This window comes from Harmonia axyridis, chromosome 6 (assembly GCF_914767665.1).
Source record: "Harmonia axyridis chromosome 6, icHarAxyr1.1, whole genome shotgun sequence".
Lineage (NCBI taxonomy): Eukaryota > Metazoa > Arthropoda > Insecta > Coleoptera > Coccinellidae > Harmonia > Harmonia axyridis.
The window spans coordinates 3,537,534-3,562,434 of NC_059506.1; the positions used below are offsets into that span (position 1 = coordinate 3,537,534).

General features: G+C 36.3%; 2 protein-coding genes across 3 annotated transcripts; one reads left to right on the plus strand and one right to left on the minus strand.

Moving 5' to 3' along the window:
* Nucleotides 1-7,352: 7,352 nt before the first annotated feature.
* On the minus strand, nucleotides 7,353-13,709 carry LOC123682039. Of its 2 annotated transcripts, none has more exons than XM_045620428.1 (3): nucleotides 13,488-13,707; nucleotides 12,977-13,159; nucleotides 7,353-7,593 (listed from the first exon to the last, which is right to left on the minus strand). In XM_045620428.1, exons 1-3 carry the CDS (start codon nucleotides 13,617-13,619, stop codon nucleotides 7,393-7,395), a joined length of 516 nt encoding a protein of 171 aa, XP_045476384.1. In that variant the 5' UTR covers nucleotides 13,620-13,707; the 3' UTR covers nucleotides 7,353-7,392. The 2 variants fall into 2 exon arrangements, with proteins under 2 accessions (XP_045476384.1, XP_045476385.1); XM_045620429.1 differs by lacking the exon at nucleotides 7,353-7,593 and adding an exon at nucleotides 9,327-9,569 and having other exon boundaries at nucleotides 13,488-13,709.
* Nucleotides 13,710-13,713: 4 nt separating this feature from the next.
* On the plus strand, nucleotides 13,714-20,319 carry LOC123682041. Its single transcript, XM_045620430.1, has 4 exons — nucleotides 13,714-13,975; nucleotides 18,086-18,165; nucleotides 19,909-20,068; nucleotides 20,125-20,319. The coding sequence occupies exons 1-4, from the start codon at nucleotides 13,810-13,812 to the stop codon at nucleotides 20,223-20,225; spliced, it is 507 nt and encodes a 168-aa protein (XP_045476386.1). The 5' UTR covers nucleotides 13,714-13,809; the 3' UTR covers nucleotides 20,226-20,319.
* The last annotated feature ends 4,582 nt before the right edge of the window (nucleotides 20,320-24,901 follow it).

The window sequence follows — 24,901 nt, forward strand, 5'->3', positions numbered from 1 at the left end:
CAATATAAAGATTGAACTTTGTCATTTTGTGTGGATTACAACATCATTTAAATGTCCTCCGCGTGGTTTCTTACAGGATTCGATTCTTGCGAGGTAATTTTCGATGACTCGCCTGCACATTTCGGGCAATATCTTGCCAATAACGGATGTTATTGTCAATAGTCTGGAGATTATCGGCTTATACACGATCCTTCGCATCACACAAAAAAATCAAAAGGCGATAAATCACAAGATCTTGATGGCCAATTCACATCGCCGAAAGGAGAGATTACGCGTCCTGGGAATTTTTCTTGCAATAAAGCCAAAACGGGTTCGGTTTTGTGGCTTGTTGCACCATCTTGCTGGAACCACATCCCTTCTTTCCAATTCCATAAAATTTATTTCAGGTAAAAATATCGGTAATCAAATGGCTATAGCGATGCGAATTGATGTTTGAGTGACGCATTTTCCATTTTCAAAGAAGTACGGGCCAATCACCTCATATTTACTACCTATTGCACACCATACAGTGGCTCTTTTTGGATGTTATGGTATCTCGGCACGTACAAGATGATTTTCACTTCCCTCATAGGCGACAATTCTGCTTGTTTTTATAGCCACCGTTCTTGCGTTCTTGAAGTGCATCAAAATAATACGGATTATCATCGAAAAATCATCTTCAATGGGGATACCCATTTTCAGTTCAGAGGCTACGTTATTAAGCAGATTTGTCGCATTTGGGGCTCATAAAATCTATGAACGATTGTTAAAAATCCTCTCCATCTTCAATATGTCAATGATTGATGCGTTTTTTGGGCTGGTGGTGTGATTTTCAATAAATATCTGGCTAAAGGTTTCTCTCCTTATGAACTAAAAAAAGCAAAAATCATACTAATACATAAGAGAAGAATCTGACCCATCAAACTATCGACCTATATCCATTTCACCTGTCATATCAAAAATTTTCGAAGAGATTATAAAAACGATACTTCTTAAATACATGATAGCAATGAAATTTTGAGCAACCAACAGCATGGATTCAGAAACGTCAAATCGACATCAACAATACTCCTTGAGCTGATGCACCTAATTATCGAAGTTATGGGTGAAAAATCGATCTCACAAATACTCTCCAAAGACCTAACAAAAGCTTTTGATACGGTAAATCATGGTTAGAGGCGGTACTATGGTTTGGATGGTACAGCTTCGAAGTTGATCGCTCTTTCCTATCAAACAGAGAACAGCAAGTACAATGGAATGATCTCCTCTCGGATATAAAGAGCATATCAGCGGAGGTTCCACAGGGCTCAATTCTTGGACCTTTGCTCTTTATTATTTACATGAATGATCTCAACTTAAGTATGGAGACATCCAAAAGAACATCAAGAACCCTTCTCTTTGCAGATGACACCTCCTTTTTTATGAGGGATATTAGTGTTGAGCAGCTACAGCTGTTGGAGAGATATGTGCACTCGACTTCAGGTCAATGGTTCCACTCCAACTGTCTATCCATCAACGAATCCAAGACTCAACAATTACAGATAAGAAGTAAGAAGGAGAACACTATCGATCTCCTCGGAATAACTGTGGACGGAGTTTTGTCATCGGAGCCACATATTGAGGAGATGAAGAAGAAGCTGTCAGTATCCATATTTTCAATATAAACAATGAATAAAATATCTCCAAGGCACGCAGCTCTGATTACATATTACAGAACTTCCATTCTGTGGCAACATATAAAATACTCCTATGGGGTACCTCACCACTAGTCCATGACCTCCTGATTCTCCAAAAAAAAAGCTATTAGGATAATCATGAATCTCAAACAGTCAGATAGCTGCAGGGTTCCTTTCCAAAAGTTGGGGATTCTAACCATACCAGCAGTATATATTCTTGAATGCTCTACTTATGTTCATAAAAATCTGGCCCATTTTCCATCCAATGGCCTATATTATCTTTTCAATAAGAGGAAGAGATCAGCTCCGCATTCCTTTCCACAGAGGGAAATTTTCCCAGCAGGGTGTTGACTTCTGGGGTCCAAAAATCTACAATAAGCTGTCTGAATCAATTAAGCAATTATCAGAGAAGAAGTTTAAGAATCGTGTGAAGCAGATCCTCTTAGAGTATACAGTATATTCATTGGAAGAATTCTTCAAGAACTGAAATGTGTGTTTTTTTTTTTTTTTTTTGACCTGGCATTTAATTCTTCGATTCTGTTGTTTATTATATTATTGGACCTTACTTATTCGAAAATGAGGCTGGTGCAACTGTTGCAGTGATAGGATTGCGTTACCCAGAAATGATTGATGATTTTTTTATGGCCAGAATTGATATTGATGTGGACGACCTTTATTTTCAACAAGACGACGCTACATGCCACACAAGCAGCGAAACAATCGCAAATATGCAAGAAAAGTTTCCTGGGGTTTCTCGAAGATGTGTTACAATGGGTCCTCGAAATCTTGTGATTTAACACCTTCAGACTTGATTGTTTGGGGCCACGTGAATAAGGTTTATTTGGCTGATATCGTTTTCCATCGCTTAGGTCTTACCTTCCTCTTCACAATGAAATAAACATCAATTGAATCATCTTAAAATATATTCCTTTTTTTATCAAACTGAAATCTATTATAAGAAAACCCTTCGTTATTATGTATCATTCAACAAAAGTCAATGTTTTGCTCTTTCAAAATAATTAACTTACGGCAAAGACTTATCTAATTTTCAAAATTAATTTTGAAAGACTTTATGAACTTCAGAATTCACAGCAAATCAACATCAATTTTCCCGACAGCTGGAAATTTTTTCGAAATAAAACCTCTTGGCTCTTATTGGAAAAACCATCATATAAGGTATACTCACCTCTCCAATTTCATGGCTTTAAACTCAAATTTCTAATAGAATTCTTCATCTGAACCGAAATTCACTATGACTCATGTATATCTCACATCTAAATAAATGAATACATATCTGCACATCTGACAGTCAGATTCTGACTGTTTTAGTACCTTGTAAAATTACAATAGATCCCATTTGATAAACGTACCATCATCAAGCATTCCACCGAATCCCGTACAACAGTTATTCACCAGAAAAATATCTGCACCTATCTTTTTTATCATCCGTCTCTGATCAGAAACAGATTTGCATAAGATTACTTGCGGTCCTGCACATTCTACTGCAATAAATTGTCAATTTAATTCTTAGGCCCAAAAGCGGACCGTCAGAATTTAGGAGACAACTCCATAGCGGGTTTCCCCGAAACCCGAAACCGCAATAATTTTTTTGGACCACCAGGAAATACCTTTGTTGTAATAGGACGTTATTATCATTCTCGCAGAGTCTTCTCTTTGGCCTAACTGTTCCAGTCTCCTCCTTGTCATATATTTCGCGAAAAATGGCACAGGCAACAGCATAAAGCAAGCGATATGCGGATCAAGATCAAGGAGGCCAGCTACGTGCCGAGCCGTTTCCATAGCAGCTGTGATGTGACAGTTGAATAACCCGTGCATTGGCACCGCGACCTGTGCATGCGACCTTGCACTCGACTTTCACGAAACGGCAGATTTTCAAGGTCTTAGCGTTTCCGCCAGTTTAGCCGGTAATTGATTATGGTGCTTTTGGCTGAATATTTGGGCGGTAATGAGTGTAGTTATTGCATTAGGGATTGGCCACCCGGCCAAATGTTGGGCTCTTAAATATGTGAGAGATAGTGGTTGGAAGGAGGCAATTAGTGAAGATTGAAATTTTGGTGGTATTCGAGCTGGGACTTATGGCCTTAAAGTCGTTAATTCTGCTTTTTTATTATAGCTTATTAGTTTATGCCATGAGGGGGTTGTAATAAAGTATAATTGATTGAGTGATTTACGTGATTGCTGTAAATGTTGATGGGGGGAGAGTTGAATGTTTGAATTCTGTGCTTCAGTCCTTTCAACCCTTCAAGGTCATCATCTTTCATTTTGAACTACACTCACCGATGAGGTTCCTATATTCCAATGCTCCACAATCGATTCAAGACCCTAAAGATGGAATTGGTGAAGTTATCGAGAACATACAGCCGCAAATGTGGAATTGGTAATAGAAAATTTCAGGAAAAGGATATGGTGATGCAGCCTTAGCCGTGGCGGCCATTTGACTGATATCGTTAATGCCATAGGTGCCTTCTTCACAATAAAATCAACATTCATTGAATTCCCTCAATTGAAATAAACAGTATCCTATTAACTATAAAATCATCATTTTATCTGAAATATAAAATCATCGATATACCCACTTTTTTCGAACAGCAATCTGATCTTATGATGAGATAAATTCTTTGGTATTGAAATAAACTCCAGAAAAATTTTCCGAAAATATTGATAGCTTATCTATACTGGGTGAACAAACCATGTATTTGTCGTCTAATTTCTCAGTACCCTATGGAACAGTTTAGGAAATTTGTAGGGTTTACGCTAAGTTTATTACAAAGACCATCATTTTCGCCATCTTTCAGTTTTTATGTCACATTGATCTCTTGATTTCCTTTGAAATAAAAGCCAAGAATTTTATGAACACGCCAAGCTCTATTAAGGAACAGGCCGGTATATCAAGAGCAGCACGTATTTAATTATTATTTATTGAGAGCTCTAAATGCTCAACGTAAAATACTAGATACAAGACGTTCTTCTGGAAGCTGTAGATCCCTATGCTCCATTTGTTTGAGATTATTTCATTTTATTGCACGACAATGCAAGACCATATGTAGCAAATATTGTTAACAAATATTTGGACGAGGTTGATATCCGCCGATTAGTATGGCCTGCATGTAGCCCGGATCTGAATCCAATTGAACATCTCTGGGATACAATTCAAGGCAATTTCCCAAGATCGCATTAATCCTCCCATTATTCTCATCGATTCGATGTCTCGGCGATTGCATGCAATTATTTCTGCTAGAGATAGGCATACGAAATATTGAAAAGTGCCCATTATTTCTTCTTTTCGTTTCAAATTTGTGTTGAACATTAAAACATTACCAATTAAATTCTGTTTCCTAAAACAATTTCAGACTTTCATTTAAATACGTGTAAGCGTGAAAGAAATCAAGATATCAATGTGAAATAAAAACTGAAAAATGGAGAAAAGGTGGTCTTTGTAATCAACTGAGCATATACTCCACAAATTTCCTGAACTGTTCCACAAGGTATTGAGAAATCAGACTACAAATACATGTTTTTTTCTCAACCTGTATAAATAAGCTATCAACTTTTCCGGGAAAATTTTCTGGAGTTTGTTTCAATACCAAAGAAAATATCTTCAATTTGGCGTAGAAACAATTGGAATTGATAAAAAATTACAAAAGTTATTGGTCAACAAATTTTAGCAAAATTTTAGGTGGCCAAGTTTTTTTGCCGGTGAGTGTATTATCTCAGCAGATTGCTGTCCGAAAAGAGTAGGTATATCTATGATTTTATAGTTACTAGGATACTGTTCCTTTTAATTAAAGAGTATTTCAATAAGAGACTTCATCTTATGATTAGGAAAAACGAGTATAAAATGCCCGCCACGGCTACGGTTGCAGCACTATATGCTTTTTATAAAATTTTCCATGACCAATTCGCACATTTGTGGGAGTATGTCCCCAAAAACTTCACGAATTCCATCTTAAAGATCTTTAATCGATTGTGGAGCATCGGCATATACCTCATTTCTCATTCCACAAAAAAATCTTAAGATCTGGGTGGCCGATTGTGATCTAACAATGCCAGGAAACTTTCCTTGCAATATTGCGATTGGTCAGTTGCTTGTGTAGGACAAAGCAAAAAATTAGAAAAATTAGATGCCCTTACGATACTTACGAGAAAATCTGGATCATTTCGATGCATTTCAAGGACCCAATCAGCGAAGATACGAGGTTGCTGATCGACCTGCTTGAGTCCTTGTGTTAACTGAACTTTAAAATCCTTAAGTGGCACTTTTCACTCGTATGTTTCCAATGTCCTAATATAACAGAAACTTTTTACTGTTGAATTTTATACGAAATGTATAAAATCATAAGAATAAATAATGAAATATTATTTTTGTCATATTATGTAGGTAGCCCGAGTTTTCAAATCATAACTCAATAAAGTGTGAGAGCATAGTGAGTCTTAACTCTACCTACCCATTTTGATGGGTTTTTCGATCTGAAAATTCAAGGAATGTTAAAAGAAGATCATAAAAGAAGGTAACTGAGAATAAAAATAAACAAAAAATTTTATTAGCTGTTTACTACCTCAATAAATTATTCACCTTCAAATTATGACAGTAAAACCGGACGTATTGTGAATTATAAATTTGATTTAAATGGATATAAAACTATGATTTACGGAAACGTTAATCCAGTTCTCATTTTTCAATGAAATGAATTCTTTGGATTAAACATCTGTTCAAAAAATGTTCTATGAGAACAGAGAAAAATTAAATTGATTCAAATTCAGCATATATCCTAGAATAGTTAAATAATGATAACAGGAATTTGGACAACTTTAATTTATTAATACATCGCCAACGTTTCGAATATTCAGGGCCGCTGCCATTTATTTTAGCGCCCTGCTTTACCTAATTTATATGAATTTTCGTTAAAGGGGCCTCTATTATTCTTCTCAGGCATCTTTTCATTTGAAATCGTATTTTTCAACTTAAAATCTCCTTGTCAAACTTATCCAACGACGTTTTGTCGATTACATAAAAAAGCCCTGCATTGTTTAAAAGGACGACGCTCTATTTATAAGTCTATAATAAAAAGAAAAGAAAAAGTATTGTTTTATTAACTGACTTTGCGCCCCTACAATTTGGCGCCCCGGCAAATTGTCCGGTATGCCGCTCCTGGCAGCGGCCCTGAGAATATTCACCTAAATTTTAGAATACTATCTTGTGAATAAATTATGAATTTTATAATTAGATAAAAGCTATGGACTTGAATCCAGAAATCGAAAATATTTTAGTAATGGTTTGAAGAATTCAATTTAAGCACAATATTTTGTCGGCAAAGTTCTCAACATATTGCAATTATGAAGGCTTTTCCATTTATGTATATTGAAGTTTCCCCTCTAAATATGCTCTGTAGATATCACTCATTGTAATCCAGCGAAATACCTACCTCATATATCATACAGGATCCTTGGATAAAGCACATTCCATGGACATGTCAAAAACTACATAAACTCACTCCAAATTTCAAAAAATTAACCAATTATTAATGATCAAAATAGTTTTCGATTGGTTTTACTATTTTAAAATAGCACTACTTATATGAATATGTGCTTTACATAATATGTGCCTTTTACATAACTGATAGTAACGAATACTAGTACAATGATATTTTGATGACGAACTCCAAAAATACTTCTTTATTTCTACTATTTACTTTATTTTAGATCCACTGAATTTTCTTTACATGTCACAATACCTAACTAACTTGTTGAAAGCACAAAAGACGGCAAACCAATTGTAGATAACAAACATAATCATCGGCATGTTTATCTTGGACAAGTTCACACATTTTATGAAGAGGTAGAGCAGGAAAATGATGAACTCCGTCAGAATAATAAAACCATACAAGGCCAAAAACGGAATGAAAAGTACAGGATTTCTCTGAAAAATTGAATGGTGGAATTGTTACTATATTTTATTTATATTGTATTCTACAGAACCATACGTGACCTAATAATCAGAAAATAAAACAGTGGCTCTTAAACAATAAAGATATTTTGCGTGGCTTACACAATCGAAAAAAAATCACTTATAGTTAAAAACGTAGCGTCAAATTGCCTAATAATGTAGATACTTGAAACAAACTCTGATAATCAAATGAAGCGCTTGATTTGGAAACCATTAAATTCCATGCTTAAAAAATCTGAGTTGTTGGAAGATGAAGTATCTGCAGAATCGAGAAAATTAAAATCCCCCGATGAAATTTTATATAGTTATCATCAAGTGTATCTCAAAAAAATATTTTTTATCAAAGAATTATCCAGCTTTATATAATACTTACAACTTGTTTGGGAAAATAGACTTTATATCTCGTAACAAAAAATTCCACTATACTGACTGTAGTCTTCTATAGGTAACTATAAGTAACTAAATTATGGATTTCAAAAATATGTAAATTCAGTTATGGTTACATTCTTCTCGAAAGGTTCGTTATTTATTTATTCACACTAAGGGATATCAACAGGATGTAATCCCAAAACAATATCCACATTCATAATAAACCAAAATAACGATTTGAAAATAAAAATTTGTCGTAGGAACAAATGAAGAAGTGCAATTACTTATTGATTTCAAGAAAAAAAATCTAATGAACATATGATTACAAACGCTTTGTTTTTAAGATACAGAACACTTTTTTGTGTTACGCCAGCAGCAGTTGGAAAATTATAAAAAACGGCCTTTAATATTTCATAATTTTTTCGATTATTCTGAAGTATTTATCATTTTTCATTGGAAAACGGTAGCAGATATAAAATATTCTGAATATTCACTAGAACACTGTCACCAAAAAAATTGCTATAATCTAATGGGAAAACCTTGCTCAAAATTCTAATATGGTAGGAACTCTTTTAGTAGTAGCATAGTATAAGGAAAGGATAGTAAGCCAACCGCCGTTTGACGGCAAGGAAATAGTCACCAGGGGTCGCTACTGTAGTTGGATTTGGATTTGGAGAAGTAACTCGATAATAGATGGCACTGAATCATGAGCTATAGATGGCGCAGAAATAATACGATAATTCATTCAATGGCGTGGTTGAAAAGGGGTCGCATGACATTGCCAACAATTTTTATGTTATTATTAAGTTATCACAAATACACGCCACTGGCGTAAATGCTTATTACAGAGCAGAAAAAATATCGAAATATAGAAATCTTCTGACCACTCTATTTCAAATATTTTAGTTCTTCAAAATAACACCAATTTTTTTCAGAGGGCTCCACTTCACGGACCACTTTTTGACAGTAAAATTCGAGTTAAACATGAGTACAACTAGATGGCGCTCAACATCAACAAAATCGAAAAAAGCACTACACTGGCTTACTATCTTTTCCTTATACTATGGTAGTAGCTACCCACTAACCCAATCTTTGTCCAACAAGAACTAGTACTTAAAATGAAAAATCTGCAATTAAAGAATCATTCAGAAAAATAAGAATTTCATGGATCATGAAAATTATGAATTGCATCCTCAAAATGATCATTGTCAGTTTCTTCAATTGCAGATTTAGAATATGACAGAAGGGTCTCAAATATTCGAGTTTTGCTCATCATTTTTGTTTCAGCAATCCATAATATTCTGATCCGAAAGCATATGCGAAATCAAATCGTGGTATCGTTTACAAAACAGTTTATTACACTTGCTCGATTTTCACTTTTACATGTCACAATATCGTAGACAACCCTGAAAGGCACAAAATACTGCCATCCAGTTGTAAACAACAAACGCGATCATGCACATGTTGATCTTTGACAGGTTGACGCATTTGACGAACAAAAACATCAAAAATATGAGACCCTCCATCAGAATTATGAATGCGTACAGAAAAAGGAATGGGAGAAACAGTACTGCGTTTTGCTGGAAAAAAGACAGTATCATTATTCACTCATTTCCTTAGGGCATGCTGAAAATGAATATTCAAATAAGTTCAGAGAACTCCACAAATGATAATCATAAAAAGAAGTAGAAAAAATTAATAAAACAATTTTATTCAAAGTTTTTTAGTGTGTTGTTCCTCACGCTCAATTTTTATTTCATCTCTCAGTTTCCCCATTTTTCACTCAACCCATCACCAAGTATTCCAAAAATTCAATAACAATCACTTTTAAGACTGATGGATCTCTGTTCATATTTATTCATAACTGACTTGTTCCATGATTGTGCCAATTGCACCATCTCAGTACAATGAACTTTGTAAATCGGACAAAAAGTCCATCCTATGATATACCGATGGATCGAAATCAGAGACAGGTACAGGTATTGGGGTATATGGGCCTAAACTGAGGATCTCTAGATTCCTTGGAAGTGAGCTCTCTATCTTGCAAACCGAGACACTAGCTGTCTAAACTTGCGCACAAGAATGTCCCAGAAAAAACCTTAAGGGAGCGGATATTAACATCACCACGGACAGCCAGGCCATGCAGAGATCCCTGGAATCATATAGCTGTCTTTATTGACATTAGACTGCGGTAATACCATAAACCAACTGACCAGAGGCAATGTAGTAACTCCACTACCTGGGCATTGTGATATTGAAAGAAACGAAAAAGCCGATAAACTTGCAGAGGTCATCGAGCTTAACACCTGTTGTTTCTGAGCCCTTCTGTGAGCTTGGAAAAGAACAATATAAGACAGCGGTTCAACAATGGGAATGGGACAATAGAAAAATCCTTTGTAGAAACACTCTGGTGTTACTCAGGCGAAGAAATTTGTGGTACTTTCACCGGCCTATACCAGAAAACTCTTGAAGCTACCACGAGTTTAGGGTGATGGTAGGACTGCTGACAAGACACTGTCGGTGCAAATACCTTTTGTACCGCATGGGTATTATTATTTATTATTATTTGAACTGGGGTCGTTTTGCTTCGGTAAGCCTTCCGGGAACTACGACCATGCAGATCTTTTGTTCACTACCCTACTCATTCATAGAAACCCAGGGAGGTCGACAACGACGTTAATAAAATTGACAACCTCCCTAGGGGCCTTGGCCATTACCTCTCTGGTATCCAGGACCGGCTTGCCCATGTGAATGGTTCTTAGGCCAGCCAGCTCTGGACACTTGCATATCAAGTGTTCAGCCGTTTCTACTTCCGATCCACAGAGCCTGCAAATCTCGTTTGCTGACTTACCCATACGGTACAAATGATGTTTGTACCGACAGTGCCCCGTCAGCAGTCCCACCATCACCCGAAGCTCTGCTCGCGACAGCTTCAGGAGCTTTCTGGTGTGAGTAGGTGAAATCTTCACGAATTTCTTTGCCTGAGCAAGTCTAGGAGTGTTAGTCCAGTGGATTGTCCTACTGTTCAACTCCCATAGCTGGACCGCAGCTTTGTATTGGTCTTTTCCTATCCCACAGAAAGGCTCAGGTCCAGGAGGTCTTAACCTTGATGCACTTTTTGCAAGCTCATCCGCTCTCTCATTTCCTTCAACCCCACAGTGTCCTGGTACCCATAGTAGAGTCACCTTATTTCCTCTGGCCAGTTGCTTTATGGTGTTACGGCACTCCCAAGTCAGCAGAGACCCCTGACAGCAGGATTCCAGGGATCTCAGCGTGGTTTGGCTGTCCGTGGTGATGTAGATATGCGCCCCTTTGAGGTTCATTTTGAGACACTCCTGGGCGCATACATAAACAGCCATTATCTCGGTACCGCATGGGTAAGCCAGCAGATGAGATCTGCAGGCTCAGTGGAAAGGAGATAGGTACAGCCAAACAAGTAATGTCCTGGACTGACGGTCCTAAAAACCATTCACTTGGGAAAGTCAGTTCTGGATACTCAAGAAGTAATAGCCAAGGCTCCTAAGGATGTCGTCGGTTTCGGTAACCGTATCGACGGCCTCCCTGGGTTTGTATGAATAGATAGCGTTAAGAACAAAAGATCATTTTGGTTGCAGTTCCCGGAAGGCGATACCTTTTTCATCTTAGGGAGTAGGCATTCCAAAAACGACATTACATCATATTATGCATAAAGACTTAGATCACAAGGTTTTTGAAGTTCAGTTAACACAAGAACTCAAGCAACGTATAGTATCTTCTCTGATTTGGTCCTTGAAATGCAACAAAATGATCTGGATTGTCATCGGAAAATCATCTTCGATGATAAAGCCCATTTTCACATCGGTGGCTATAAGGAGAATTGTCACATTTGGGCCTCAAAAAATCTAAGAATGATTGATGAAAAGCCCCTATCCTCATGTATCACTGTTTGGTGCTGTTTTTAGGCTGGTGATGGATTGGACCTTACTTATTCGAAAAGGCTGTTGCAACTGTTACGGTGGATGAATTGCGCTACCGAGTTATGATTGATGATTTTTTAAGGCCGGTATTGGAAGATATTGTTGTGGACGACAATTATTTTCAATAAGACGACGCTCAAGCCACAGAAGCAACGGAACAATCACAATTTTGCAAGAAAAAATGTCCTGGCTGTATTATTTCTCGTAGAGGTGATCACAATTAACCACCGATATCTTGTGATTCAACACCTTCAGACTTTTTTCTTTAGGACCACGTGAAAGATTAGGTCTATGTTAGTGCTGCAAAATAGATTCAAGACCTTAATACAAATGGAATTAGTGAAGTTATCGAGGACAAACAGCCGCTAATGTGCATGGAAAATTTAAGAATTTAAAAGAATATAGTGCTACAACCACAGTAGTAACGACCATTTGGCTGATATCTATTTCCATCATCAATGGCATACTTTACAATGAAATAAACATCCATGGATTGCTCCCGAAGTATACTCTTTCTTTTAATATCAAAATGAAACATATTATTGGAAAACCCTTTACTGTCAATTACGAACTTCACTTGAGGAAACCCGATTTCAGACCTATACAACCCAATACACATATACCTGCAACCTTTTTCGTTAGTATTATCGATCGTCAAACTTCAATTTCAAAGGATGTAGGTACTTAAAAAATTTACGAATAAATCTAGGTAGATTTATTTTTTAGTTTATTTATTTTTTATTTTAATTTAGGGAGTAGAATATGGAGGTCCATATTCTACTCCCTAAATTAACTCTACTTCCTTACTTCACTTCAGAAAAAAATCAATTTGAGTGTGAGACCTCTACTACCGAAGATACACTTTGAACAAATACTTGTTCTTATAATGTGATTCAAAAATTGATGTGAAATGAGTTCATCATTTGAATATAAAATATAGAAACAATTGAAATACGATCATTTTCAACATACCTCTTGATACCAACTCAAAACCTTGAAATAATTGCTTATTTTGAAAGGATGTTACTTACTGTAAGACATCCCAGTATTAGAAAAATATAATATTCCAGGGATATAGACAAGAAAATCAGCTTCAGATCACGCTCTAACTCCGGATTAGCTAACTTGCTATTTTTTATTCGACTTCTCCACATGTAACCAGGAAGAACTGGTCCACACTTGATTATTCTAACAATATCAACCAAACTTAAAACCTAAAAAAGAATAAGATTCGCTAAGATTCGACAACAGTTAAAAACTTAAAAACATTAAAATCAAAAATGAGTAAACAAGATAATAATCACGGAATAGTTGGATAAAATTGAGGATAGCCTGAAAAAAAAACACCAAAAAATTATGTTGACCAAAATTTGAAAAGTGACATGAATATAAATTAGCAAATAATTATAAGAATAATATAAGAGTCAAAAAAACTAAGATGAAACAACAGTTGGGCTGAAAGCTGAAATGGTCAAGTTCATGAATGACAAAATCATTTTTTCTTTGACCAGTTTTTTCATTTTATGAATAGGTGCTGCTCACCATGCCGATGAAACCAAGAAGTCCCGTGTACATGTGGGAGTATGCCATCAACGGATGAGCACATATTGGCCTGATGGATTTCTGATTTGATCTTATGAGCGGACCTAAAATCGAGTAAAAAGGTATCTTCATATTTTCATACTATAATTTTGTTTTTGTTCGAGCCATAAATTCGTCTTTCTGTTTTTACGTCAGTGTTACGTATTGTCACGTATGACACAGGGTATTTGCCAAAGTTTGCCATGCAACGACGTGCCTCTATTTGTCAGAAGATGTCAGGTTTTTTCTTTAATTTTTCAGCTATGTACTAAATTAGGAGAGGATGAGCGCAAGTACGATAGTAATTAAGAATCCACCAGCAAGTGCTACTGGGTCTGTTAGGAAGAGCTATTTGAGCACCACAACTTACTCGATCATTGTACCAACTCTGTGGCTAGTTTCTGCTGTTTTTGCTGCTGCTAGGGCAGATACAAGTCCAAATGGAACAGGTGAGCAAATATATTCGAATCAGTATATTACACTCTTTTTTCCTTATTTGTTCAGTTTTTCTTACTAGTAGTTATGAAAGAAACTGCTTCAAAATATAGGAAGATTTTTTTTCGAAAATTTTGTTTTTACTAACTAATTTGTTCTCTTGAATGCCTCATAACGCTAAGATGATATTCTTTATCTGCTATTCAACTTTTGCCAATAATTTCAAGGGCATAACAATGTGAAAATCGGAAAAAATTTAGAATATCACCTACTTTTAATCATTTTTGAGTGGCCCTTTCCCGATCAGATCGCCAAATATATTTGGCCCGATGTCGGTATTTTTGGAATTTTGAACCGGGTATAGTCTCAAAAGATCATATTCGAGTGACTGCCATGGTCAAATTCAATTATGTCCCAATCTTTTGGTGATATCACGATCGATCAAGTTGAGATTTAGCCTGAAGATATGAAATAAAAAATTCTAGTTTCGTGGAAAATTTTATGTTGATTACGTTATCACAACCATAGAAAATTTAAGCAGATTATAAAAAAAAAATTGAAATTTTGCCTGTAGATGTTCAATAAATATATCAATCTTGATGAAAAATTTCAAGTTTATTAAGAAATCATTGAAAATTCCGAAACACAATATCAGAAACAATATTCAATGTTTTCCTTACTGTAATATCCGATTTAGTTGAAATTTTGCTTGAATCGATCAATTGGCGATATGAATATTATGCTGAATTTACAAGCTCTTTGCTATTTTGCCTTGATATTAACATTTGACAACCCTATTCATGGTGCATTTATGGTATGTGTTCTCCAAGGACTCAGTTGACGTTATCCGTCCGTAAAAGATAACTCTCGAACGGAAACACCATGAAATTTCAAATTTTCAGGATAGGTTCGGATCTAGAATGCCGCTGTTAAGTTTGTTAATCGATCGTATACCACTAGGGCTTCCGTACATATGGCCGTTGGAAATTTAGTTTTTCAGATAATTTCAGAATACTGATTCGATCAAGATGAAATATTGCATTATTGTGTACAGAGTGTCCCAACGAAAATTTGACACACCCAGGGCCGGCGTTAGGGGTGAATCAGTGAAGCGACTGTTTCAGGCGCATCTTTTCGAAGAGCGGCAATTCAGCCCGGTTTGTGGCCGCCCTTTCATATTTCTGAAAAAATATAGTCTTGATTCTTAAAAACAACATGAGGTTGGTCCGCTTTGCTGCGTTTATCAACATTTCCTGCAATAAAAATCTCCAAACCGTCTTTACTAAGCCGCCTGTTCAGAAAATAACACATGGCAACCCAACCAAAATAGGTAAGCAGCATTCCCTATTACCCTAATTGAATGAGTGATGGAATGTATTTCACAAAGACGAAAAACAACACTTCGAAGTACGTGGAAGTTGTTTGCACATTCAACATATGAAAAATTCCTACGATTCTGCATTCGAAACTAGTTAAATGTTTTCAGCGGAACATATGTTTTTAATCCCATTTAGTTTTCGGAGCCTTAAATGCCTTGCCGCCCTTTGTATCTTGTGGTGTGATAGGTAATCATTTATCGATCGTACGCAGTGTTTTGTGAATGTGAGAATCAGATATATTACCAACGCATTGTTCATCGGCGTCGAAGAAATCCAGGAATTTATTGTAGGTAAAAATGTCCGAAAAAAAAAGAAACCCAGTGGAAACGACTTCAGAAAGAAACGATTATCAAAAATGCTAGAGAAATCAAAACTGCCGAATTATTATCGGGGCAGGTGATGTTTTTTGTTGGAAGGGGGGGTGGTGTGTTTATTGATACTTTTACAGCAGGTGCGCCAAAAAATTCTTTGCTTCAGGCACCAAATTTGCTCGCGCCGGCCCTGGACACCCCTAAAAGGATTTTCGAAGATTTGAAAAAAAATTCAACTGGGTTGGGTAAAGGCCATGAATAACTTTCAAATTAACCAACACGCGACATCTCTTTCCTTTAAAAAAAATGTTGGGGGTCGATGCCTTCATGGGGGTGTTTTTTCGGCACAAACTCATGATGGAAATTCGTCCCCCTCAAAACAGAAGTTGACCGGTTTTTTAAATCTTCACAAATTCTTCTATTCTGAGTTCTGAGGGGGACAAATTTTCGTTGGAACACCCTGTATAGAATGACAATTTGAAGCCTCAAATCTGTGCCACAAAACCGGAGGAAATTAGATAAGGAATATAGATATATAGAAGTATTAGAAGTTTCAAGCTGAACCATAGAAAATTTTAAAAAAACATTGGTAAGGATATACCAAATATTTTCGTGATAACAGATCTTATTGTGTTAACTTTGCCTATATATCCGGTGATTTTCTTAAGTTGAATCAGGTGAATCTCGGCCAGGAAACATCTTATGGAAAAATGTTTCGAATAAAAGGTTGTTGGTTTGAGGGAGAAGTTCGCTTATGCTACAACCTCTTCCATTCCCATCACCCTTTTGAGGTAGGGGAGTCTACTCTTGTATATCTTTTACTTTCCTTATTCGTCGTTCGCTTTGTACAACACTCAACCTAAATTTTTTCTTTTTCTTTGATACAAGTTTATAACGATCGGTTTTTTAGATCTTCTGGAGTTATCTCTTTATATGTATATGAAATGAGTATTTCAATGTTTTCAATAAAAATTAGTAAATATATACAAGGTGTTTATGAATAGTTGCGAAAAAAAAAGGGGTGTATCCTTGTCAAAAAATAGGGGGAGTCTTTCATATAAACTTTTTTTGAGCCCTTTCCCGCTTAGTTACAACCCCTCAAAGACGACGCCCGAAAAGTAGTTTTCAATATTTTTCTTGAAAACCAAAAAATTCACAAATAGAAATTAAGCTGACATTTTGAGAGGGCGAGAAGGCATTCAAAAAATTTGTTGGTGGTGTTCCTCTATGATTCCAAAGGGTTCAAAGGGCCACCCCTCAAACTTTTTTTGCAATTCAATACAATTCAATGTATGGATAAAGCCATCCACAATTGCACTGTTGGGTCAGTTTTTCTCCAAAACCCGAATTGCTTGATCTGTTCTCAATGCTATTGGAGGACGTACCGCTGACTATGCGAGGACCAATTACTTGACCCTCCAGATCTCCAGAACTAACCCCATGTGACTTTTACATTTGGGGTGGCATGAAAAGTTTGACTTGCTTCAGTGGCTACCCCTGGTGGAATGAAAAAGTGGATTTTGGCGTCCACCCAGCATATAAAATACAGATTTCAATAACGGGTGACCTTCATTACGAAATACTCCATAGGCCTGTATAAGAATATTAGAGTTCGAATCACGTTGTATTTTAGCTCTTTTTTTAATTTTTTGTCCGTTCCGTGAAAAAGTAGGTAACATTTATACCTTTTTAGAAAGCTAATGAAACACTGCATCTGGGATTTTGTCCTGTTGGTGTTCCACTGAAAATAAATAAAAACAAGGAATAGATTTAAAGAATTTATAGGTGAAGTTCCATGAGGAATTTTCGAGAAATATACAACTGATTCAAATAAAATTTTAAAAAAAAGTTGTGGCAACTCAACACCAATTATTTCTGAGATGGTATAAGTGAACCCGCATTTTTCAGCTTTTAAGAAGTCCATTTGAATGAAAGGACTCTCTAGGTTGAACCATTATAACTATAAAATTTTTCGAAAAAACTGGCATACTTCAAAAAGTACCACAGAAAATGCGACAAGTGGAATATTATGGAGATTATGAAAATGATATCAAAAGTGGTCCATCTCATTGAAAAAAAACAGGGTGGTATCGTGTTTCACCACTTTCGAACCAGCTTGTAGACTCAACAATAATTTAAGCCAATGTGCTGAGTACTGTCGATTCAGTCAAAATTTGAATCATTCTCCTAGTCCTAAATTCACAAGAGTTATCGACCAATCGAGCCCTATTGACTCACCCTGTAAAATAATAATTCCAAGCTCCGTATGGCAGCTTCTTCAAAACCAGAAAATTCAAGCAAAAAAATAAGGAAAGCACTGACTTGAAGTCAGTAGCTTTTGACCACTCGTCATTCATATGCCAATTGCCCTTGGAGACCATATACACCTATGTAACCTACTAGTCATCAATATACTAACAACATATCTTTACAGGAGTACTAATTTCCCTAACAATTCAAGATGTAATAATGTTAACTATTTCTTGCTGGTTACTACACAAGTCTCTGTGTACGGTAGGTGAATATCTATATTTAATTTTTGATGTGAAAGTCAATTTGAGATCTTGATCGTGATTAAAATTGAAAATATGTTACCATATTATCTAATTATACACTGCGCAAAAAAATTAACGCACATTCTGAAAATCTCAATTTTAATGAAAGTTAACTCTACATTGACTTTATAACTTATTTTTTATGTTCTCTCGGGAAGTTTTTGAACGAAACGAGACACATTAAATGGAAGAAAAATTCAGGATTTCACCGAATCTTATGTGAAAGAAGAGAAATAAACAATTTTCAAAATACTGGAATGCTGATAAGTGATTTAAAATTTGGTATTTCCACCCCTTGCGTTAATAACAGCTCGGCAACGACGGTTCATACTCAAAATGAGTGATCTTAAAATGTTCTGATCTAATCCTTCCCAGATTTCTCTGAGTTGGATTCCTAAGTCATTAAGAGTAGCTGAATGATTTTCTGAACTTCTCAGCCTTCTATTGAGGTTGTCCCAAACCTGCTCAATCGGATTGAGATCTGGACTTCTTGTTGGCCATTCCATTCGAGAGACTTCAACCTCTTCAAGGTACTCCTGAACGATGCGCGCACGAAGGTGTCTGGCATTATCGTCCATATTAATGAAATTTTCACCAATGTATGGGGCAAATGGCACTACATGCTCTTCAAGAATGTTCCTTATATACCTATCAGCATTCATTCAGGTCTGTGCGTCTGTGCGAGCAGTCAAAGATATTCCACCCCATACCATAATCGATCCTCCCCCGAAACAAGTAGTATTCAGGAAATTGCACTGAGCATATCTTTCATGTGGACGTCTGTATACAAGGAAACGTCGATCACAATGGTAGAGGCAGAATCTAGACTCATCTGTGAAGAGAACTTTCCTAATCAGCCTCTTCCCAATGGATATGCTCTCTCGCAACATCCAAACGCGCCCTTCGATGGGCTGGGGTAAGAGCTGGGCCTCTTGCCGCGGCACGAGGCCTTAAACCATATTCTCTGACGCGATTTCTTATTCTTTGAGTGCTAATTTGCACCCCATGAGTTTGCTCAAGCTGATTTTGAAGGAGGCGAGCGGTTGCAAACCGTTGTCTCAACGAAGAAACTCTCAAGTTACGTTCTTGAATGGCAGTTGTTACCCGTGGTCTACCCTGCCCTGGTCTTCGGACATTCATACCTGTCTCCCTGAATCGCTGCAACATTCTGGACACACTTGTATGGGAAACTCCAAACCTTTCTGCAATTCTTGTGTATGTCCACCCTTCTTCTCGCAAAACTACCGCTTGGGCACATTCCTCTTGGATCAAATTGCGTGTTTCGCCTTGCATAGCGATCGAGTGTAGAAAATCAAACGAAAGAAAAACTATTGATCACTAGAATTGATCGAGAACAACTGATTTCAGAATGGAGCCAATACATTCAAAATCTGATAATCTCATCTTTTTTTATTCCTGCAGGGAAAAAACATCTGTATTGAAGAAAAACGTTGAAAGTGGATAACATATGCATGCATAATTCTGATAAAAATAATTATCATTGAGAACACCTTCAGTTGTAGAATAAATTTGAGATTTCCATAATGTGCGTTAATTTTTTTGCGCAGTGTAGTTAGTTGATTTCATGATTGATACTTATATTTTGTTTAAGTTAAACAGAATTATTATTTACAGATATCAATACGATTTTAGTCCTTCAAAACTCGAGTCCCATGACCGATCCAAATTTTTCTCCTTACAGCGCAACTTTCTTCTTGCAGTGCCATGGGTTGGAATGATGGCCTACAGTATTTATTTTACCCACTACAAAGGACTGTTAAAGATGATATCTACCTTCAGGTATGCCAGAGTTAGCGCAACATTACCTTGGATGACCGTGGCTCTCAGCATAGCTGCATTAGGTGAATCAAGGTCCTGTATTCATGTTGGATCCTAAAATATGTATTTATAATTTCAGTTATCCGTTCGTTTTTAACAATGAGAGTTCTCCAGTTATCAACTTACCTTTGGTACAGAAAACGACTGGAAAAGGAGTTGTATTATCAATTGATGGAATGACTATCATTCAATGCATGTTTGCATTTGTGGTGTGGAAGAGATAAACATTGTGTCCAAATTCCTATCACATTTCAATAAAATTTATGGTTTTTGAGTAATTTTTTATTTTCATCAAAGTCAGGTGATATATTTACAATTAAGGGGGGTTTCATTGCATCTTATGGTATATTGTGCCTCCATCAGATCTGTTCTAGCCATTAGTCATCGTAGCCTACAGCTCGCCCTCAAGTTCCAGAGTTCTAATGAACTCCACTATCTGGAATGGCTTCTAGAAAGTTACTTCCTCGCTTCTACAAGTCTCTTGTTCAAAGCATTTTTTGCGTTGGATGGCGAGGCATTCCGACACCAGGTGATCCGGAGTTTCTTCCTCCTCCACGCAGAATTTGTACTCGTCGTTTTCTGCTAGACTCAGTATCATGAGGTGCTTCCTAAGGTGTCAATGCCATGCACGGGCGTAGCCAGGGGGGGGGGGTTTTGGGAGTTCAAACCCCCCCCGAAATGTTAAAGATGTCAAAAAAACTTATTTTTTCTTCAAAATCTCGAAAATATTTTTTAATGGAATTTGTAAAGAGTGAATGAAATTATCACTCTCAGTTCAATTAATTTGTACTGTGAAATTTGAATCAAATTACCTCTACGTAATCCAGTCAATTTGTGCTCACATGTGCCCCTCAAAGGAAAGTTATGGGTTAGTTGGATTTTTTCGATCGTATGTAACGGGTGTTTTTTTTCGAGGTGTATAACTTTAAGTTGGCATTACTGTTCAAGATGGCGACCAATTTAACAGTTGTCAAGTGATTTATTCTCAGTTCGGTTTGGCAATTCATCATGAATAGACTCACGCCTGAACAACGCTTGAAAATAGTGCAATTTTATTTCGAAAATAATGGTTCTGTGCGGAATACGTATCGCGCACTACGTCCATTAGCTATGAAGCGCACTTCTGGTTGAATGGCTACTTCAACAAACAAAACTGCCTCATTTGGAGTGACGCTAATCCTCAAGTGTATGTCGAAACACCGTCACATCCAAAAAAACTGACTGTTTGGTGCGCTTTATGAGCTGGTGGAATCATTGGTCCGTACTTCTTCAAAAACGATGATGGCCAGAACGTTACAATCAATGGTGATCGGTATAGAGCCATGATTACTAACTTTTACATTCCTGAATTGAATAACCATGATGTCCAGGAGCTGTGGTTCCAACAAGACGGCGCAACATGTCACACAGCTCGTGCCACAATCGATTTATTGGAAGACACGTTTGGTGACCGCCTAATTTCACGTTTTGTACCAAGTGGCCTCCAAGATCTTGTGATTTAACACCGCTAGACTACTTTCTGTGGGGCTATGTAAAGTTTGGTCTATGCGGATAAGCCACAAACCCTTGACCATCTGGAAGACAACATTCGCCGTGTTATTGCCGATATACGGCCACAAATGTTGGAAAAGTCATCGAAAATTGGACGTCCAGATTGGATTACATCCGAGCCAGCCTTGTCGGCCATATGCCAGAAATCATATTTAAAATGTAATGCCACAAGATTATCTTGCGGATAAATAAAATTCATATGAATCGAATAATCTATCGTTGTTTTATTGCAATTTAAAGTTCTATAGCTCTAAAAAAAACACCCTTTATTTTTTTGGGTTCTGAATCCGAATCTAAGGTTTAGCACCAAAATTTTGTGACGGAACATAAAAAAAATACAAAAATAATTTAATCTTCTGACGTTTTCTTCCATAAAGTTTTTTGTCCGAAAAACCTGGCTCAAACAATAGTTCAAAATTGGCGTATTATATCTATCTCTGCTAAAACTTGATGGGGTAGTTATAATTTCTTCGATTTATTATCTCTGTTTCTGGGGTACAGAATTCGAATCTGAAGTTTGCCCCCAAAATTTCATGATAAAACATAGAAAAACGCAAAAAAGTTGATAACTATCATTTTTTACCGGTTTTTTGCATATAAACTTTCTACTCATAAATTTGAATTTGAGTACTCTGTTGTACAAATACTACGACGGTATTTTTCTCCTAAATATATTGATAGGAATCGATGTAAAGAAATAAACTAAATTTCAAAAAGTGATTTTGAAAATGCTATTTTTCTCAAAACATACTTGAAAAATGAAACTAGTGAAAATAGACTGAATGGGTTGGCTCTTTTAAAGTTGATATATTTAAAAAGAAAAACATAAGATTTTTTTTATAATATGTAAAACCCCCCCCGAAACTGAAACCTGGCTACGCCCGTGATGCCATGTAAGGAATCCAGTGAGTAGTGAGAAAAATCTAGATACTTCTTCGATCTAGCAGTATTGAAGATTCTGCCAGAGTATTTCTTCTTTCTTTTTCCTTCTTTTGAAACTCTTTATTGAAGGTACATTTACCTATACCAAACATTGATTCTGGACTAATGAAAAGATTTTATGCTCCTTGAGTTGTGCAAGTGTGTTGGCCTCTTTTATCTCCTTTAATTCCCTAATGACCGGGAACCCAGACTAAACAGACCGTGTTATTCAACCCTATTTTATTGAGTTTCTTTGGGCACTCTAATTTACCATTTTAGAATCAATGATATGTGAGCATATGATTTTTAGTTAGTCCAACCTTCAAACGATACATGTCAAAATCTGACAGCAGTCGAATTGTGACAATTAAGATGCATCTTAGTGACAATGAATGAAAAATACAGTTGAAGTAAAGTCTTGGCTTGATGAAGAGTTTCTGGGGTCTGCACCAGGAAAATCAACCATCATTGATTGGTATGCCAAGTTCAAACGTGGTGAAATGAACGCACTGGACGCCCAAAAAAGACAGTCACCGACGAAAAAATCAAAAAAGGTCACAAAATAATTTTGAATGACCATAAAGTGGAGTTTTGATCGAGATAGCAGACATTGTGAAGATATCATCTGAACGTGTACATCATATCATTCACGAATATTTGTACATGAGAAAGCTGTGCAATTCTGAGCAATATTTGAAGCTGTTTAAGAGCAATAAATCTGAAATTATGCGTCGATATCGACATCGTGTGCAGTCCACTCAGCTGACTGTCGATTGGACTCCGGAGTGGACTGCACACGATGAACCGAATACAAAGCGATCAAAAACAACCTTGCCAGCTGACTGACTTAAAAAACGGCCCCATTTGAAGAAAAAAAGGTGCTGTTCCATCAAGACAATGCGCCGTGTCACAAATCAATGAAAACAATGGCAAAATTGCATGAATTAGACTTCGAATTGCTTCTGCATCCACCATATTCGCCAGATATGGCTCCCAGCGGCTTTTTCCTGTTCTCAGTCCTCAAAAGAGGTGGAAAGAAATTTAGCGCCATGAAACTGAGGCCTATTTTGAAGCGAAAGACAAATCGTACTATAAAAATGGTATCGAAAAGTTGAAAGATCATTATAATCGCTGTATCGCCCTCGAAGGCAACTATATGTTGAATAATAAAATCGCCAAAAAATTCGTTTTACTATGGAAGACCGGAGACTTTTCAATTGGCCTGTTGGGTTCATTTCCATACATCTTTCGATTACAAAGTATCTCTGTCAGACAGACACGTGAACAGAGGCCTAACGATATTGAGCATTTGGTGCCAGTCCCCATCGTGATTTTAGAACCATCGGTGTACGATTTGATGAACTTATTTTTGAGAACTGGTATTGTGGACTGCCTTACTCAATCTTCTTTTCTACTTAGCATCGTAGTGAAATTCGATGAACATCAGAAGATACACAGGAGTTGCAAGAGTTCCGTTTTCTTTATATTTTTTCAATTCTTTTCCAATATCCACTGCCTATAACGAGGTATATCAAAACAAGAATCCATTTCTTAGGGAAAATTGTGTAGTGAAACATGGTATTTGTTAAGAAAATTCGATAATTTATGATCTCTTCAATAAATACCTACTTTGGACAAGGTCAGTATTTGAATTGATGACCACGGGAGTTGATGATTCTTGGGATTCTCAAAAAAAAGTTCCATAGATGGGATCGGTTCAAGACTAGTTGTTATTTGGATATCTATTTATTTCAATAATATTTAATGGATTCGGTCCTTACTTGGCGGAAATTCATTATAAATAAAATAAAACGAAGTAATTTCCACTATGTTATTTAATTGTTTGCAACAATTGTTTCGCCACACTGTGGCTTCATCAGGCTACATTTCTGAAATGTAGCCTGATGAAGCCACAGTGTGGCGAAACAATTAAATAACATAGTGGAAATTACTTCGTTTTATTTTATTTCAATAATTTCTAATGAGTTTGGTCTCAAGTTTTTACTTTCAATGTGTAAAATTTCTTGTAACAAAATTTTTTAAACAAAGCTCAGTATATAAAATCAATGAATTCAGTATATCCAAGAACCCAAATGAAAAGATATATATTTCTTTAACATACATAGAACAAAAAACACAGAGAGTTGCTAGATATTTGAAGATGAAACAAAATTATATTCAATTTAAAACAGATAATTAATTAGGAAAATTAATGAAAAAAAATAATGACATAACATATAATAAGAAGAAATCAGAAGAATGTAAGTTTACCTGACGAACTTGGCCATACATATATGTTGGCCAAACAGGAAAATCTTTCCAGACAAGAATTAAGGAGCACGATTAATGTTACATTACAAATGAAAAAAATAGCACTATGCAGA